The sequence below is a fragment of the Miniopterus natalensis genome, chromosome 9 (assembly GCF_054644295.1).
Source record: "Miniopterus natalensis isolate mMinNat1 chromosome 9, mMinNat1.hap1, whole genome shotgun sequence".
Taxonomy (NCBI): domain Eukaryota; kingdom Metazoa; phylum Chordata; class Mammalia; order Chiroptera; family Miniopteridae; genus Miniopterus; species Miniopterus natalensis.
In genome coordinates, this window is record NC_142089.1 from 11755495 (window position 1) to 11773291 (window position 17797).

At 54.3% G+C, this 17797-nt stretch overlaps 1 protein-coding gene across 1 annotated transcript in view; it reads right to left on the minus strand.

The window, feature by feature from the left end:
- The window catches only part of PAX7 (paired box 7), a 90055-nt gene that overhangs the window by 33462 nt on the left and 38796 nt on the right, over positions 1-17797 (minus strand). The window contains exons 5-7 of the mRNA XM_016214718.2: positions 8080-8279; positions 2170-2335; positions 854-1056 (exon numbers count right to left, since the gene is read on the minus strand). Coding sequence (XP_016070204.1) covers positions 854-1056; positions 2170-2335; positions 8080-8279 — 569 coding nt within the window. The remainder of the gene's footprint in view (positions 1-853; positions 1057-2169; positions 2336-8079; positions 8280-17797) is intronic.

The window sequence follows — 17797 nt, forward strand, 5'->3', positions numbered from 1 at the left end:
TACCTGAGAGCCTACAGAAATGCTGCAGCTACAAAAATGAACTCACCAGGTCCTCAGATTCACTAGAACTTCCAGCATCACCGAGTCCTGTTTCCCAGACCCTCGGCTAACCACCCTCAGCCTCAGCATTGCTTCCCCGCTTAGTTTAAAGGAGGTCCCAGGACTTCTAACAGCACCACCAGGCAACGAGTGACGTAACCAGCAGCCAATCACACACGAGTGCACAGAGTTCCAAGAACCAATGGGAGCAGAGCGCCACTGTAGGAGCCCAGCCACAATTCTCTCCACGGACAGGACGTGGTCCTGCCTTCGTTTGTGGGTCACTCCTGGTAAAAGGCAGGAAATGGAGCACTGGGTGGAATCCAGGAAGGACTCCTGGTTCTAGAACAAAGCCCCAGCCCCAGTCAGCATCCCACAGGGAGTGGAGCAAGGCGCCCACCAAGGCATTGTCTGAAAATGCCTGACTTTTATGGACCGAACAGCTATGAGGTGGGTGGTGGGCCAGTTTCATAAGCTCTGAGTGGCTCTGGGGCCAGAAGCAAGGCTATTACACAATATCTGTTTGTTTCTGGGGGACAAGACGTATGGAAACTTGTATGAAAACCCTTTCTCTGCACCCCCCCACTGGGTCACCCAGGTCTGCAGCTTGAGAAGATAAACCCAAGGAGAAGGATCATGAAATAGTGACAAGTGAAGGTGTTTAAACTCTCACAGTAGCCACCAGCCAGTGGTTTCCTGGAGACCAGTGACTTTTTCCCCAAGGAGAGCCAGACTGTGTCACCCAGAGCCCTCGAAGGCCGGGCTGGTGGACATCTGGTGGTAGGACCTTGGGTAGAGGGGCGAGGCCACCTACCTGAGGAGACAGGCCGTTGCTGACGGGGTTCATGTGGTTGGAGGGCGCCGCTGGATTCATGAAGCTGTCGGAGTAGCTGGAGAAGCTGTGGCGGGCTCCGTAAGCAGAGCTGGTGTCTGCGGCTGCAGCGGCTGCAGCCAGCCCCCCCTGGTGCATGGTGGACGGCGGGAGGGGCTGGGGTCGGTGCACGGTGCTGCCTCCGTCTGTGGAGAGACCCAGGGGAGGGCTGAGCACGTGGCCTCCCCTTGGAGGGTGGGCCTCCCAGGGCAGGGAAAGGACCTCCTGTTAGGAAAGCAAGCTATGAGCTGCCTTCGCCCAGTCCCCACCCAGTGGAGGAAAGGGACCATCTCTCGATAATGAGATGGGACAAGCTGGCTTCTGGGCAGGGCATGAGGAACTGGCTAAGTCTGGACTGACGGCCAATCAACATTCTAGACAACCTCTAGGGGACTGTCCCGGCCCTGCTGCCCAGTGCTTGGCACACATTGGGTGCTAGTAACTTAACTGGACTGAAAGTCAGACCTTGTTGGGGACTCCGTTGATCTATCCAGGCCTGTCCCAATAGCATTTTGTGAGCATTGACCACTTGCCCGATGCTTTTACAAATACTAAGGGTATGAAGCAAGACTATGGCTCCCATTTTATAGATGAAGAAGCCGAGGCTTGGTGGGGTTGGGGCACTCGTGCGAGGTGACAAGGCTAGTGAGTGGTGCACTGCTGTGTCTCTACCTAGCTGCTCGGCTGCTATTCCGCTCTGTGAGGGCCCCTCCGTGCAGCCTTCCAGCCAACCGGACCATCACCTTTGGCAAAGGTTTGAATTCTCATCAAGATGCCAGAGAAGGTCCCTGCTTCTCTCCTCAGCCTCCAGAGCTCCAGCCTGCCAGCCCTTTGAGAGGAGGCCACCGGGGCTTCATGAGGCCGTGTGAGGTAATGGGGTGGGGGGAGTCGGGGGAGGCAGAATCAGAAGCAGGATCCAAGGAGGGAGGCGGGAGGAACCCTTCCCCTCCAAGGCTCGCCATCTCTTCTGTATCTGAATGAGACCCAGGAGGTTCCTGTGATTTTACAGTTTGAGAAGCTCTGCTCTAAACGCAGACGTGGAGGTGACCTTGTTAATCTTCACCTGGGTGCTCTGTGGCCTGTTGGCAGAGCCAAGACGTTCACCTTATTTTGTCCTAATATTCTGTCCCCGTGAAAGTAGACAAATGGCCATAAATATGCAACCCTCGTCACTTACTCGGGAAGGAAGGAATGGGTGGCCCGAGGTGAGAGGGGCAAAGGGCACGGCTCAGATGCCAGGGCAGGACTCGGGCACTCACCTTGGGAAATGGTGGTGGTGGGGTAGGTGGAGTCCGGCAGCTGGTAGGGGGGCAGCGTGGGCATGCCGGCGGGCGGGAAGCCCCCTGGCAGAAGGTGGTTGAACGCTGCCAGCTGGTTGGCTCCTGCCTGCTTACGCCAGCGGGCCCGGCGGTTACTGAACCAGACCTGGGGGGTTGAGAGTGGAGAATGGAACCCTCAGCCCGGCTCCTGGCGGAGAGCTGAGACTCAGCTAGAACCAGTCCCCCAGCCGTCACCCTCCATCCAGCCAGCATCCTCTCCACAGGACATCCCCACCTTCATGCAGCTGGGGACACTCTGCAGAGAGATGTCATGGGCACAGTCCCATTCTGTCTTCACGGTCTCCCAGTGAGAAGCTTATTATCATTGTGCCCGTTTTACAGATGAACAAACTGAGACCCAGAGAGAGTGGGTGACTTGCCCACGTATCCGGCTGTGTGACTCTGGGTACAGTGCTCTTTCCACTGTAGCTGCTGCTGCCCCAAAAGATGTCAATAGGTGACTGTCCTTGTTCCCACACATGCTCAACTCCCATCTCCTCCAGGAAGCTCCCAAGGAGGAAGCCACACATCCAGAACCCACCAGAATCCAGAATGAGACTTGTCTGCCAGATTCAGATGTGAAAACCAGTTTTTTGTCCAGAGCCTGAGGCCCCACTTTGCTTATCCAGCACAGGCCCCTTGATTGGGGAAACCCATCCCCCACAGACACAAGAGTCTGTTAAATCAGCATCAGGGGAAAACTAACCCAACATCACTGAGCCTCCCTTTCCTCCAAGCCCCATGCTGGCGCTTCACATGTCTGTCCATGCATAGAACTGTGAGACATGTCCTTGTATTCCCATTTTGCAGAAGGGAAAACCGAGGCTCACAAAAGTCAAGTAACTTGCGAATACCACATAGATATCCTGTAATGGATCTGAGGTTCAAACAAATCAGCCTGACTTTCCAGAGCCCACTTGTCTGAATCTGCAACAAGATCTGGCTGGGCCAGAAAGAGAGGGGAATGATTGTGCGAAACAGGCTGCTCTAAGGGGGCTCTTCTGTCTTTAAGCTTTGCACATGCTATTCCCTCTAACTGGGACACTCTTCTTGCAGCTGGCTCCTCGGCTTGCAGGCTCAGTGGAACTGCCTCTGGCTCTGATTCCTTAATCACGCCTGGAAGGAAAGTTCGGGCGGGTCCTGCCTTTTCTCCCGAGGCCTCCTGTGTGCTTCCTCACCCAGTTGTCTTATTTACTGGGTTTTTTTGGTGATTCTTCTCTTTGTCTGTCTCTCAGGCCCCAGGCTCTGTGGGCAGAGGCCTTGCATCCCTCACTCACTGCTCCCTGCTCTGTAGGTGCTCACCCAATACTGTTGAATGAATGAATGAATGAATGAATGAATGAATGAATGAATGAACAAGGGAAGGCAGAGAGGGTTTTGCTGGGCCTGGGGCCCCAAGGCTCAGTTGGGATCCCCTCCTTGTGGGGTGAAGACCACAACCTTCCCTGGCACAGAATCACTTAAGACCCCAAACCTCCAGACCACGCCTTCTGACATGCGGGAGGGGAGCCCCACTGGGCAGCGGGGTCTTATGTGTCCCTGGTATCCCAGGGAAACAGGGTTCCGCTTTCCAGGCTGGCCGAAGAGAGCAGCTGGCTCGCACCAGTTTCAGATTCAGAGAGAAAGGAGTTGAGGCAGCTAAGTCAGGAGTGAAACAGGCGTCCACATAAAATTGAAGTCCCGGCTTCTCCTTAACTCCCCAGGGCGCTGAGGGCTTCCCAGGGGCATCCTGGGGTGGGATGGATGCCAGCCAGTCAGACTGAGGCTGCCTCTGAACTGGGAGGAATGGGAGGTATCCTGCCCCGCTTCCACGACGGGGTTTCAATTCCGCCTTTCCCAAAGGGCAGGACTCCTATCACTCCGTGTTGGGGAGATGTCCCAGAGGGCCAGGAACACAGACATTAAACCCCCTGAACTGCTCCCTCCTCCAGGCCTCTGGTCGTGGCTCTGTGCTAACTAACACTTGCAAACTTCCCTTTGTAACACTAAGAGAAGCCTTTGCAGGTGGTACTTTCCTGCAGGACTTTTATCACCTTGTTTTGTTTTCTCCCTGTGTGTGTCTCCAATTGCCTTCCTTGGTTTCAACGCAGCACAGACAAAAAGAACAGGGAGGGCAGATTTGGGTTCAAGTCCTAGCACAGTTGCTTCTCTTGGCTAAACCTCAGATTTCTCACCTGCCAAATGGAGGGACTAATCCCACCTCCCTACCTCCTGGGAATACGACAAGGATGGTAAAGATAATGTATGTATGTAAAGTCCTGAGCATCAGTGCACTATACGTGTGATCTAGTGTTGTGAAAAGATGTGGTTTAAGTTGCTAATAATTAGCAAGTCCCTCTACACCCTCCAAAATGGGGTTCCATTCAGGGTGGCCTCTGTGTCAAGAAGAAACATAGGCTCGGGGGGCGGGGGGGTGGCCTGGCATCCATAGAGACACAACGGATTCATTTACCTCCAAGGAAGATATTTGCAAGGTTGTGGGTCAGCCTGTAGTCGTTTAAAAATGAAGATTCCTCCAGAGACAGTTATTGGTCCCCAGGCATGTGTCTTCCTGTCTGACACCCCTTTCCTCCCCCACCCCACCCCACCCTTCAAAAAGGCTGAGACAGGGGTGTCTGCCAGACAACAGGGGTGCCATATAACACCTTGCAGGCTTCAAAGGCAGGGCTGGAGAGGAGCCAGAGGGAGGCTACAGAGTTGAGTTACAAACCCCACCTGACACATGTTTACCTGCTGACTTGTTTATTTGAATGAATATCAGCTCCATGACAGCAGCGATTTCTGTCTGCTGAATCCCCGGTGCCTAGACCAGTGCCTGGCACATAGTAGGTGCTCAATAAATGAGTGCCAGATGAATGAACCTGCAGTTTCAAGGGTGGCAAGATTGGAACCACCAAAACAGGTGGAGTTTTCATCATAACGACCCCCCACTTAGGGCAGTTCTGTGTGTTGGCCACTTTCTAATTCTGCGTTTGTGTGTGTGTGTGTGTTTCCATGTCATCATTTAATCCTCAGACCCTATTAGTTCATCTCCATTTCGCAGATGAGGAAACTGAGAGTGAAGGGAGCAATTGATGGAGCTGGAATTCACACCTAGGCATCTGGCTCTGAGACCTTCTGAACCACTCCACTATCCCACCCATCTTCCAGGGCCACCGAGAAACCATAAAAATTGGTTGCCAGAAGGGAGGGGGTTGGGAGGCTGGGTGAAAAAGGTGAAGGGGTTAAGAAGTACAAATTGGTAGTTACAGAGTAGTGACAGGGCTGTAAAGTTCAGCACGGGGAATGTAGTCAATAATATTGTAATAACTATGTACGGTGCCAGGTGGGTGCTGGAAATACCGGGGCAAATACTTTGTAAAGTATATGATTGTCTAACCACTATGCTGTACATTGAAACCAATACAAAACAGTATTGAATGTAAACTGTAACTGAAAAATAAAATTTAAGTTAAAAAAATGGCACAGGACTGCAAAATCCCTGAGCCACAGACTCTTAGAATCAGAGCCAAGGCCTCAAAAGTATAGAGCCATGAAACCTAAGCAGTGGCCAGGTGGCTTCGAGGTCCCTGGCATATTATCCATGGTAGAAATCCTCTCTCCGGGGTCTCCAACAGACTGACCGTTGCACTTCTGCTTGAATGCTTCTGGTAATGGGGACTTCATCAACTCACAAAGCAGCCCTGATTGTCAATAAGTGAGAATCCTAGAGCTTTAAGGGTCCTTAGTGACCATTTAGTTAAATTTCTTTATTTATAGATGGAAAATTAAGTCTCAGGAAAGGAAACTGACCTGTTAAAGGTGACATAGCTGATGAGAGGCAGGAACCCATGGGAACCTAGACCTGTGACTCCCAGTCCTGTGCTCTCATGTCTGCAAACCTTTATATGGGACCTGGGGCATTTTCTATTGGCCCAGCTTCTACCCTGGGGGCCTCTCAGAGCAGCCATGTCCCCTAAGTCTCCTCCTTGCCAGGCCAAATGTCCCATCATTCCTGTCTTGGGTTTTTTTTTGTGTTTTTTTTTGTTTACCCTTTGTTCACTCTTTTTTAAAAATCAGCATTTACTATTCTTCCCTCTGCTGGGAAAGCTCTCAGGCTAAGAGGGGAAGACCCAGTCCTGCCCTGGGGAGCTCAGTCTGAGGGGAAGACCCAGCCTTGCCCAGAGTCTGGCAGGAGTGTCAGCATGTGGAGGATGTCAGCCTGGGCCCCTCACTGTGGGTTTGTCTGGACTCTGGCTGTTCCCCCTCTTCCCAGCCCCCCTCCCTCCTTGGACCTTGAGTGACACCTGTTTCTGGGTCCCCTGGGCCAATAAAAGCACTGCCCTGACAGCCAGGAAATTTTACAAGGAGCGGTCGGGCTTCAAGGTGGTGGGAAGCAGCCGTGGCCCCCAGACGTGGGAATGAGAAAGCACCCAGGAATGTGCCCAGGAGAACAGCTGCAGGAGGATCAGGGGAGGGAGGCAGGGCAGGGGCAGGCTCGGGTATCACCCTGGGGAGGGCAGGAGGGAATGAGATGAGCTGGCTGCTGCGCCTGCCCCCGGCCCCTTGGGGTCTCTCTCAAAGGCAGCCAAAGGCCCCCCACTCCAGGAGGGGGGGCAGGGCAGAGGGAGGTACATTGGTTCCTGGAGTGGTTAAATGCCACTTTGCTTCTAGAACTTTCCCTACTGCTTACAAATTCCAGCTCTGAGTCAACTTCTGTTTCCTGGGTGGAAAGGACCTGGGCTTCGGTGTCTGCCAGGCCGGAATTCCAGGCCCAGTTCAAGGCCTGTTCAGCTCTGAGCCACTGGGTGTGTCATTGCTCTCAGCCTCAGCTTCTGTACCCATGGCTTGGGCGTGACCATACTGACCCCGACAAGGTGGTCTGAGGGCCCACCAGGTCATGCACAAGAAGCCCAAGCCCTGTGATTGGCATAAGGTGGGTGCCCAACAAATGTTGGGTACCCTCGGATTGAAGTGCCCCCTGCAGACCTCCCTCTCCCATCCAGGGAGGAGACAAGCCAGGAAGGGGTTCCCACGGGAGCTGTTCACCGTGACCTTCCCCCCCGCACCACCCAGCCTGAGCCTTCCCAGCCCGGTGGGGACTCTGCACTCAGAGGACTGTGGTCCTCGGAATGTGAGAGCCCCCCCCCCCCCCCCCCCGCAGGCCTTGAACCCCAGCAGGCTCTGCTCTTTCTGCACTCTCCCTCCCCACCCCCACTGGTTAGGAACAGCACACTTGAGGGTGTGTTCAAAGTCTAGCAGACTCCCTCTGAAGCTTCTAACCCACCACGGACATGCCTGCCTAATCTGCTTGCATGCTTCCCATAACAGGAAACTCATTACCCATCTTAGGAAGCTAGGCCTTTTCATAAATTTTCCTTCAAACTACTTCCTCCCCTCATCAGAGATTGGGAGATTTTTATACTCCCTGAGCCCTCTCTTTTGGCTCAATTACTGCCCTCCCTCCCTTCCTTTCCTTCCTTCCTCCCTCCTTCTCTTCCTCCCTCCTTCTCCCTTTTTCTTTCTCTCTTCCTTGACCTTTTCCTCTCTTCCTCTGTATTTCTCCTTCCTTTCATCTTTTTTTTGAAGTGCTTGTTGCCTGGAGAAATTATCTTAATTCAACAGGTCTCACTGCAGCTCTTGGCTTCCCTGGGGCTGTCCACCACTCCATCGGTCAGTCAGTCAACCAACATTTGCTGCCCACTTACTCTGCACCCCTTGCTGGTGGCACTGCTTGTCTACGCAGTCCCCAGAGCACCTGCTGCAGAACCCCCTGGGGGCCCACTGAACCCTCAGACCCTGGCCACGCCGCCTTCCAATGCGGGTCCCTGGATTATGCCCGCAGTGCCAACACCTGAGACGCGTCCTCACCTGGACCCGCGCCTCGGTCAGCTTGGTCCTCTGCGCCAGCTCCTCGCGGGTGTAGATGTCCGGGTAGTGCGTCCTCTCGAAGGCCTTCTCCAGCTCCTCCAGCTGCTCGGCCGTGAACGTGGTCCGACTGCGGCGCTGCTTGCGCTTCAGAGGGAGGTCGGGCTCGGACTCCACGTCGGAGCCCTCGTCCAGCCGGTTCCCTACAGGCGGGGAGAGGGAGGGAGAGGCGGGGCCTGGTGAGCCGGAGGGTGCCCTGCGCCCACCTTCAGGCCCATCGCTGCTCTGAGGGTGCATCCCTCTCGAGCACAAGGCACAGGAGGGTGGTTTCATGATCAAAAGCATTTGTCAAAATTTCTAGAACGATATTCTCCAAAACAGAATTTTCTTGTAGATTAACTATACCTCGATAATCCTGACTTTAAGAAAAAGGCAAGGTGCACACCAGTGCACAAAGCTCAATCCCACTTTTAGAAAGCGTGTGGATGACACATCGTGGAGCACTACAGTCAAAAGATTAACAGATGTTACCCTCAGGGCGACGGAGCTTTTTTCTTCTCTGTATTTGTTTATAGTTTAGTATTTTTTAAATGATGACCATTTAAACAATGACACTACTGCATTTGGGGGAAAGGCTGCAAAAATGGAGAGGGAGGCGGGAAGAAAGGAAGGGACAGAGGGAGCAAATGCAATAGTGTCCTGTCCCCACCCCTGTTCTTACTCAATTGCTTCAAACATTGGTTACGTGAATAGGTTTAGGCCCCTCCCACAGGGAGCAAACTGCCCACCCGCACGCCCACCAACCTAAGACAGCCTCTTAGATGTCACACGGAGGTGAAGGGAAAGGCATTCCAGGCAGAGGGAAGAGTGCATGCAAAGGCCTGGCGTGCGAAAGGGCACAATGGGTCATGTTTTCACGGGGCTACATCCAAAGCTGGGAGCTCATCTAGTCTTGGGCAGTGCCCCTCCACCTGAGTCCCCTCCCTCCATCCTGCTGCCTTGGCCACTGGACAGTCACGCCTGCTCTTCACTGGCTGTCCGTGATTGTGACGACAAGGGAACCATGGGCAAGGGAGCCCTCCCTTCGTTGCTGCCAGCTTCGTTCCTAAAGGCACTGACTGGGGTCGGCTCCAACACCTTCATCGGCCCTTTCCCAGCTGCCCCGCAACCCGTCACTGAGAGGAGACCACGGTGGGCACAGCTGTCATCCTGGGTACCTTCCCCCGCACGTCTGGGGCTCAGAGCCAAAGACAACTAATCACAAGGATTCATTTCCTGAAACTTACTGCATAATCTCAGTTTTCTGACAGCGACAAGGACAGGGCTCCCTCAGGGGCTCAGAAGGAGGTGGCAGGGAGTGGCGGGCAGGGAGGGAGGCCAGCCCGCTGCTGGTGACCAGGGCACCAGGTTTCCTCCTCTGGTGGGAGCCCTTGAGCTCAGACAGGAGCTGAGTGAGCAGGGATCAGGGTTGTCGGGGGCAAAACCTCTGGGCAGAAATTGTGCTCAGAGCTGGGAGATCAGATTGGGGAGACGCGGCCCTGTCCCACAGGCCTTTCTGCCATGACGATGTTCTAGGCCTGCGTGGTTCCCTATGCTAGCATCAGCCGCATGCGGCAATGAGCACTTGAAACGTGTCTAGTGCAACTGAAGAACTGAATTTTTTATGTTATTTCACTTTCATTCAAATTTACGAAGCCAAGTGTGGCTGGTGGCTACCACACAGGACAGCACAGATTTGACACTGCTGCTGTCTCTTGCTAACAAGGAGCGGACCGGCCTCAGGCTCAGAGCTTTCCACATGCCATCGTCTCCAGGGAGAATGAACATCATTGTTTTTATGGTTCCCGTCTATTTATAGGACATGACACTCATTTTCCATTTCCAAGAGCATTTGTTTCCTTGAATTCACTTTTTTAAGGTGCTTCTGTATAAAGTAAAATATTAAGGAAATAATAGGCCAGGGGGCCGTAATCAAAAGCATAATTGCAGGTGGCAACTGACAGGCTGAGGGATAAATTCGAGGTGCTTCTGATACTGTCCTGTGCAGCCTCAGCGCCACTCAGGCCCGGGTGCACCCAGCGCCCTTGCCCTGCAAACTACCTACAGCTTTCTGGACTCATCATGGAGTACAGAGTCCACTTCCTCTCCATCTCCCTGTTCCTTCCACCCTTGCTCAGCACAGATCTGCGAATTCTCTGGGCCCAGAGAGACAACCAGACCCAAACCCAGGCCGGGGAGGGCAAAGCAGGGCCCTGACGCCTCTGTTGTTCGGAAGGATCCTCTAGGATGTGAGCAGTTGCCATAACAACCCTCTGGATGCTGAGTGGGGAGAGCACGGCTCTGTCCCAGTAGCCAGAGATTGAAAGAGATCTTAAGAGAATTAGACTGTGTAACTTTAGGCCTCCGAAAAGATCTCTCGCCTCTTCCCTGGCCCAGCCCCGGGGAAGAGATCCTTCTAGGACTATGCCAGCCTCACAGTAGGTCTGGGCTATTGGCTCTTTTACAAAGAGGGAAAACAAGGCTCAGGGACATTCAGTAACTTGATGGAGGCCACATAGCCAGTAAGCCCATGCTCGTTCCTGGAGAAGGAAGGGGAGATTGAGAGGGAATTTGGGGGCCTTCTGGGGCAGCTCCGGTCTAGTCAGGAGTCCTGGTCTGGGAAGCCTCACACCTGGATTCTGGGCTCTGTCTTTCCCTCTCTGTGTGGCCTTGGACAAGTGGCTTCCCCTCTCTAGACCTCGGTTTGCTCAGATGTAAAAATGATGATAACGATGCATGCCTGCATGCCTCACTGGATCACTCTGAGAATGAAATGAAATGAAACGAAGATTGTGGGATAATTTGGAACCTGTAAAGGGCACATCATGATGATCACAGAAAAAGGAGAGAGGGGGTGCAGGACAAAAGCGGTCTGAGTGAGGGGAGATCACAAAGAATCCTGATCCCACCATAGCACCCTTGCTTCAGTTTCCCCAATGATGTTCTCCCCACTCCCCTTCTGGAACCCATTGGTCTCAGAGTTAAATTAATCAACAGGATTAGGTGGACTTGGCCACAGAGAGGCCCTGATGGCTAGGGCTGGGTCCTCCATGCATCGAAAGCCTGGGCAGCTGGCACAGGGAGGGGGCATGTGGGGAGAGTGGACATGGGAGCGCATTCATTAAACAGAGGCTGGATTTGGGGTGGGTAGCGGGGGAGCAGCCTCCTGGCCAGCTGCATTCCTGTCCCCTTGCTCTCAAGCAGCTGTGAGACAGAAAGATCCTAGGGAGGGGAGAAGAGCTGCTGCTGGTCAGGAGACCGGCCCGCGGGAGAAGAATATGGTGAGGGGCCCTCTCTCTAGGTTCCTGGATCCTCTCTCTGCTTAGGGATATGGAGAGCCTGAAACGAAGCAAGGAAGAAAACCAGCCCCACCTTGGGGCCCTCCCAATCTGACGGGGGCGGAAAAGCCTCTGTCTTAGGAAGCTCGTAATCCGATGGAAGAGGTATCACCCCTGTTCTGGGAAGTCCCCAGTCCGATGGAGGCTTCCAGGTGAATCGGGGCCAGGGTAGGTGCAAAAAGCGTGACTTGAGAGAGCCAACTGAATGGCCTGAGGATGGAATGAGGGACGGGAAGGGTGACAGGAACCGTTCGGTTTGTCAAAGCTTAAGGGTGCACAGGATGAGATTTGCTTGAGGCAGATGCAGCCCAGGCCAGCTTGCTGGCAGTGGACAGGATATCGCTGGGGGCAGCTCTCACAGCCCCGACCCCAGCCTCTGCCCACTCCTTCGAAGCCCACCAGCTCACCGCCGCTGACTCAGGAAGCCTCGATACACCAGCAAGGCCCCACCACATGCGCCCTGGCCCCGTGTCGCTCACCCTGCCAGTCCTCGTGGCTCCCTGTCCAGCTCTCAGGCTCCTTAAATGACTGAGCCCAGCTATGTCACACGCTCAAGATTTGCTCAGGAGTTTGAACAGAGCACCCTCTGCCTGGAACGCCTCTGCCTTTCACCAGGAGCACTCCTGCCCATCCAGCAGAACCCAGCTCATGGGTGCCTCCCCCAGCCAGGCTTCCCAGGCCCACCGGGGCTGGTTTCAGAAGCTCATCGGGAGACACCAACCTTCCCTGTTTATGGGCCTCTGGGTCCCACTGCACCAGGAAACCCAGGAGTGCAACAGGGACTGTTCCTAGCACACAGCAGGCGCCCCATAAACACTTCTTGGGTGAATAGGGCTTTGTGGGATGACAAAGTTCCTTTGAACCCTGACACACTGCAACAGTCATCACCTTAAACTTGTGCACACACTCTGCAGTGTATACGCCCTTTCATGGTCCTAACACACTTTCTCCCAATAACCCTGGAGGGCCAAGCAGGCAGGAACATCCCCGTTTTACAGATGTTCGGTGGAATCCCAGGGTAGTGAGCCTGGGAAGAAAACTTGGGACTCGGGATTCCCAGCCCAGTGAGAGTCAAATTTGCTGCAGTGAATTCCCAGGGGATGGAGAATTCCATTTCTGATCATGGAAAGAAATCAAGGTGGCTGTTCTCCATCCCCATCCCCCAAACCTTCCTTACTCTCCCTTGGCCAAAGGTAAAAGCCTTGAATGGGATGGTCACAGTTTCTGGACCTACAGGAAGAGTTGACCCATCTCCAAATCCTTGTCAGAAATTCTGGATCAGGGGAAGCTAGCAATGGCCTTAAGGTGTGGGGTCCTTCTCTCAGAAGCCCCCTCCCACAGAGACACCCTCCCACCCCTGCTCCTGTGCTCCTGTCCCCACCGCCTCCCAATCCAGCCTTTATTACAGCTTAACATAGGCCGGCTAGGAGCTGCGGCAGAGAAACGAATCATATAATGGTTGATATGCGTTTTAATCAAGTAATTCGGGCAGAGCTGGGAGCTGGCGAGTGTGGACCAGGCGTCCCTGAATACCAAACAGGCCTGGGCGCAGGTCTCAGAAAATGGAAAAGTCATTTACAGCTCAGCTGGGGGCCCAGAAAGCCGGGGCCATGGCGGGCGCCCTCCCAGCCCCTCCGCTGAACTGCTCAGCTGTAACCAGCGCATGGTGTGCGTCTAGGTAATGTCCGCAGGGGCCCGCGCAAGGGCTGGGAGGTGGGGAATCAGGCGGAGAGGTGGGGCTCGGACCCAAGTCAGCCCCTCCTGGTAGTGAGCTCCTCCTGCCCATCTCTGCGTGAGCTTCTGGGCGCCCATCTCAGCACCGCCACCCAGGGTCCACACGCAGACCTGGTGCCCCTCCCTAATGCCCCGTTAATCCCCTTCCACTCCTCACGGGCAATCAGCCCAGAACCAAAGCCAGGGATTCGGAATCCCCGTTAGTGATTCTGAATCCCCAACCTACCCCATACCCCACCCCCACGGCGAGCCTGTCCCTGGGCTCCAGCAACCCCAGCAGTTGCAGGCCTCTGCACAGGCCGTGTCTCGGCCCGAGCACCCGCCCCAGCCCCCTCTTGGCCTGCAGGTCTCAGCGGCCTGGCCAAGCAGAGAAGCAGCTCCCGGCGCGGTCTGCCTGGGTTCTGTGGATTCCACGAGTGGAAAATATGGGCAAGAGGAGGGCTTCCCTCCCACTATGTCGACCTTCTTGGCTTCGCATTTTCCCACAGCACGTATCACGATCACACGTGCTAAATGTTCTATTTCACTGTTTGTCCCCAGCTCCCTGCCGCCACTGTCCTGGCCGTCCCCACAGCACAAGCTCCATGAGGGTCCGTGTTTAGGTCTTTTTTGTTCGCTGCTGAATCTCCAGTGCTGGACACAAAGTGGGCCCTCAAATATTTACTGAATGAGTGAGCAGGCGAGTGAGGCTATTAAAACACATGAAACAGTCTCAGGGTCACATGAGTGCTGAGCAAACATGTGTTACGTGTCGAGGCGGCTTCAAGTCCTGGCGACCCTATGATTGAATGAGTGACGCCCTCAAGGTCCTGTCCTCCACGGCCCTGCCCGGCTCCTGCAGACTCACGCCTGTGGCTTCTTTTATGGAAACCCACCTCCTGTCTGTTCTTGCCCTTTCCCTGCTGCCTTCGGTGCTTCCCAGCATTGCCTTTTCCAAAGAACCCTGCCTGCTCCTGATGTGCCCGATGTAGGACAGTTTTGTCATTTCTGCCTCCAGAGGTGTTTCAGGATTATTTTGCTCTAGGACCCATTGGTTCATCTTTCTGGCAGGCGGTCCAGGGTGTCCGGGGAGCTCTCGCCAACCCCACACCTCAAATGAACCCGTTTTCTCCTATCAGCCTTCTTCGCGTCCAGCTTTCGCACCTGCACGCAGTAGCTGCGTCTGCAGGAATGCTGGGGTGGGGGTGACCTTAGCCTTGGTCTCCAAAGACACACCTTTGCTCTTGGTGATCGTTCCTAATTCGTCCATTGCTGCCCTTCCGAGTCTCAGCCTTCTCTTGATTTTTTGGCTTTTCCACTAACCCTGTCCTTTCTGACTCATCTTGGGGTCACCCCTCCCTGATGGCGTCTTCCTCTATCTGGGTCTGAGGTGCCCGCATTGCTGGGACTCGGCAAAACTGTCTGCATTTGATTCATTTCAGTCCTGCTCTCCGAGAGGCCTCCCTGGGGTGGGAGGCACTGGCAAGGGGGGAGTCCAAATAGGTCCTATCCAACTTAGACCCTATGCTATTTCTCAGGCACCGAGACAAGTCTACTGGCCCAATTTCAGTACCCAACCCAAGGAAGTGTCTTTAGAAAGCTAAGAGGGAACTCTCACTTTGCCTTGGTTTTGTTTTCTCTGAACCCGATCATGGCTTGTGTGCTAACAGCATAATACGGTTCTCAGGCCCTGGGGGGCACTCTTTCTACATTCCTACCAGGAAGGAGCAGATCTAGGAAGGAGGAAGTAGTCTTGTTTGAAATGGTACCGTGCAGTTGCATTGCCAGAATTCAGAGCCATGCTTTCTCATGGTGGATGCAGAGCTTTTCCTGCACAGAACCGTGAACCAAGCACAAGTCACAGATGGAGAGAAGAGGGGGCTTGTAGTGGGCTGGAGCCACCTGAGGCAAGGGCACTCAGGGAAGACTTACTGGGTGCAGAGTTCGAAACTAAGGTTCACCTTAAGGCAAGAGAATGAAGATGAATGTCATGAGGACCCTTCCAACTCGGTCTCCTTCACCTGTTGGCATCATAGGCAGCAAATGCGGGGTTTCGGAAGGAGACAGCAGCTGTGGACGGGGGATGGGAGAAGGCGGGCGTTTTAAGCAGGTGCCTGAGAGGCAGGACAAGCCCATCAGAGGAGGAGTTCAGCTCACTATCCCCTTTTACACTCTTCCTGTGACTCTAAGACAATCTTGAAAACGATCCCAGTTTCCCTTCGCTTCTTCAGCGGGCTGCTGGCAGGCGGCAGAGCTCTCTGCTTCAGCTCCCGAAAGGGGGCTTGCAAAGGGGTCCCGTCTTACAGAGAATGGCCGAGGCGGCCACAGGTAGACACTGGGGGAGGTGGGAAGAGAAGCTGTGGGGTCAGGTGGACCTGGGATTCATGTGAATTCTGGATCTGCCTCCCAAGAGCTCTAGGTGCCAGAAAGCCATCCTAGATATAAACGGTGCCCACAGAGAGGAGAGGGTGCCTGAGTCTCAGGTAAGTGCTGCAGCTGGCACACAAATGCTGGCAGGTGCTAAGGGCCCAAAGAGGGAGGGAGACCCTCAGGAAGCTGGGCCTGGGGAGGCCTGGGGTGAGGCCTCAAAATCAGCGAAGGGGAAAGAGCAGCAGCTGGGGCCCCCATGGCCAGATGAAGCCCCCAGCATGGCAGGGAAAAGGCAGCTCGGCCACCCGTCAGCGCCCCACAAAGCCTCTGTGAAAGGACCATATGCCTGAGAAGTCAAGCCTGGCGGACCCTCCTTCCCCGCCCCACCCCCTTCTGCTCCTCAGTGCTGGAGCCGGGAGGCAGCGGGGTTGCAGCCAGTTGGAAAGTCATCAAAGGAGGCGGGATGGAAAGTGGCCTCAGGACCCCTGGCCCCTGCCTCCCTGCATCCATCGAATCCCCTGCCTCTGGGTTCAGCCTCGAGGAAGGGCTTAAACCTGGGGCTCACTGTACCCCGAAGCCTGGGCTGTGTGATCACACAAAGTCTCCTACAGCAGGACTGGGCATGAAGGTGACAGAATGAACAAAAATAGTGGTGCATGAATTCTGAGCCTACATGTGCCTTTCCTGTAGCAAGTCATGGTCTCCCTCTACAACCCTAAGAGGTATCTTTATTAGCATTACTATCAGCCCCATTTTACAGATAAGGAAACTGAGGCTCAAAGGGATTAACTAACTCAATGTCAGAGTGATACTGAAACCCACTTGGTTTCCCCCGTCAAATTGGGGACACCTCAGCATAGAGATGGTGCCTTCACGTTAAGGCAGGGAGATTCTTGAGGATGGAAACTATATTCTTTCTATTATAACGGGGCGTTACCCCAGGGCAGGGTGACTGGGAACAGCTCGTGGTTATCCTTCTAGAAGGTTGTTAATAACAGTCTCTAACAGGAGCTGCAGCCACAGTTAAACAAAGAAGCCGTGGCCCTTGTCACCACATACACAAGAAGAACAGACTCAAGCTTCCCCAAAGTCCTGGTCTCGGAACTGGGCACTGATTTCTTTCCCTCGGGGGTCACTCCTACCCACGCAATTTCCATACATCCCCACCTCCACCTTTCTTTAAAAAGAAAACTCCGAATCCTAATACTACGTTAGAGGCGGAGGTGCACAAAGGAGCATGTGCCCAACAGGTATTCACTAGTCCTCCTGGGCGCCCCACAGGCCCACACTGATAAAAGCTACAGCAATGAAATTTCACCACCCCAGAAGCGAGTGGGCAGCTCAGATCTGCCCCCTTTAAAGAGAACCGCGCTTTTAGAGGTGGGCAGAGCTGCGGGCTGACCCTAGAGAGCAGATACGGAAGTCTAGCAGGATCTCTGGAAAAGCAAGCCGACCGTCCTGCCACAGGGGTGAGTGGCTTTACCGGAGGCCAGCCTCTCTCCTTAGAAACGAAAAACCTTCTCCTGGAAGCACATGGAACAGAGCAGTCCTCCTCTCTGTAGATCATCTCCAAAGATATCAGCTGAGTTACTTTTCCACCTATTGCTCCCTCCAGCAGTTTCAGGTTAACAGGCAAATGGTCACCGCTGAAGTGTCCCCCAAACCGGCCGCAGGCACCCAGCACCCCAGTCATATGGCAGGACTATTATCTTGCCCAGAGGATGGTCCCCAAGGAGCCTGGGGGCCAGTTGGAAAGACTAAGGGGTTCCTGATAGGAACCCTGAAGTTTGTCTCTGACTTTGCCTTCAACTTGCTGCGTGACCTCTAGCAAGTCTAAACCTCTCTCTGGGCCCCCAAATCAAGAGGTCCTCCTGGATCTCTAAGAACAACCCTGAGAAGAGGCCTGGGTTGTAGCTGATCCATTTATTACTTCATAGTGCAGTGCCCAGTACAGTTCCTGGCACACGGGAGGGCTTTCAGTAATACCTGTTGCTGGATGAAAGAATGACTGACTGATACAGGTAGTAAGGAGCTCCAGAGGGGGCTGGGATTCTAAGTGGGAGGTGCGGTGGGGGCTTCGGGGCTCCCTGGGATCGTCTGCTTCCTGGGGGGCAGGAAAGATGGGTTTTATCACCCTCATGTTCTGCCTGGGCCCAAGCCTGCTTCCCAGTAGTCCCCAGGCCCTTTCTTCTCCAGTTTGGGGAAGGAGGTGGGGAAGGCTCAACCCTCCCCTCCCCTCCCTCCCCTTCCCCTCCGCTCCC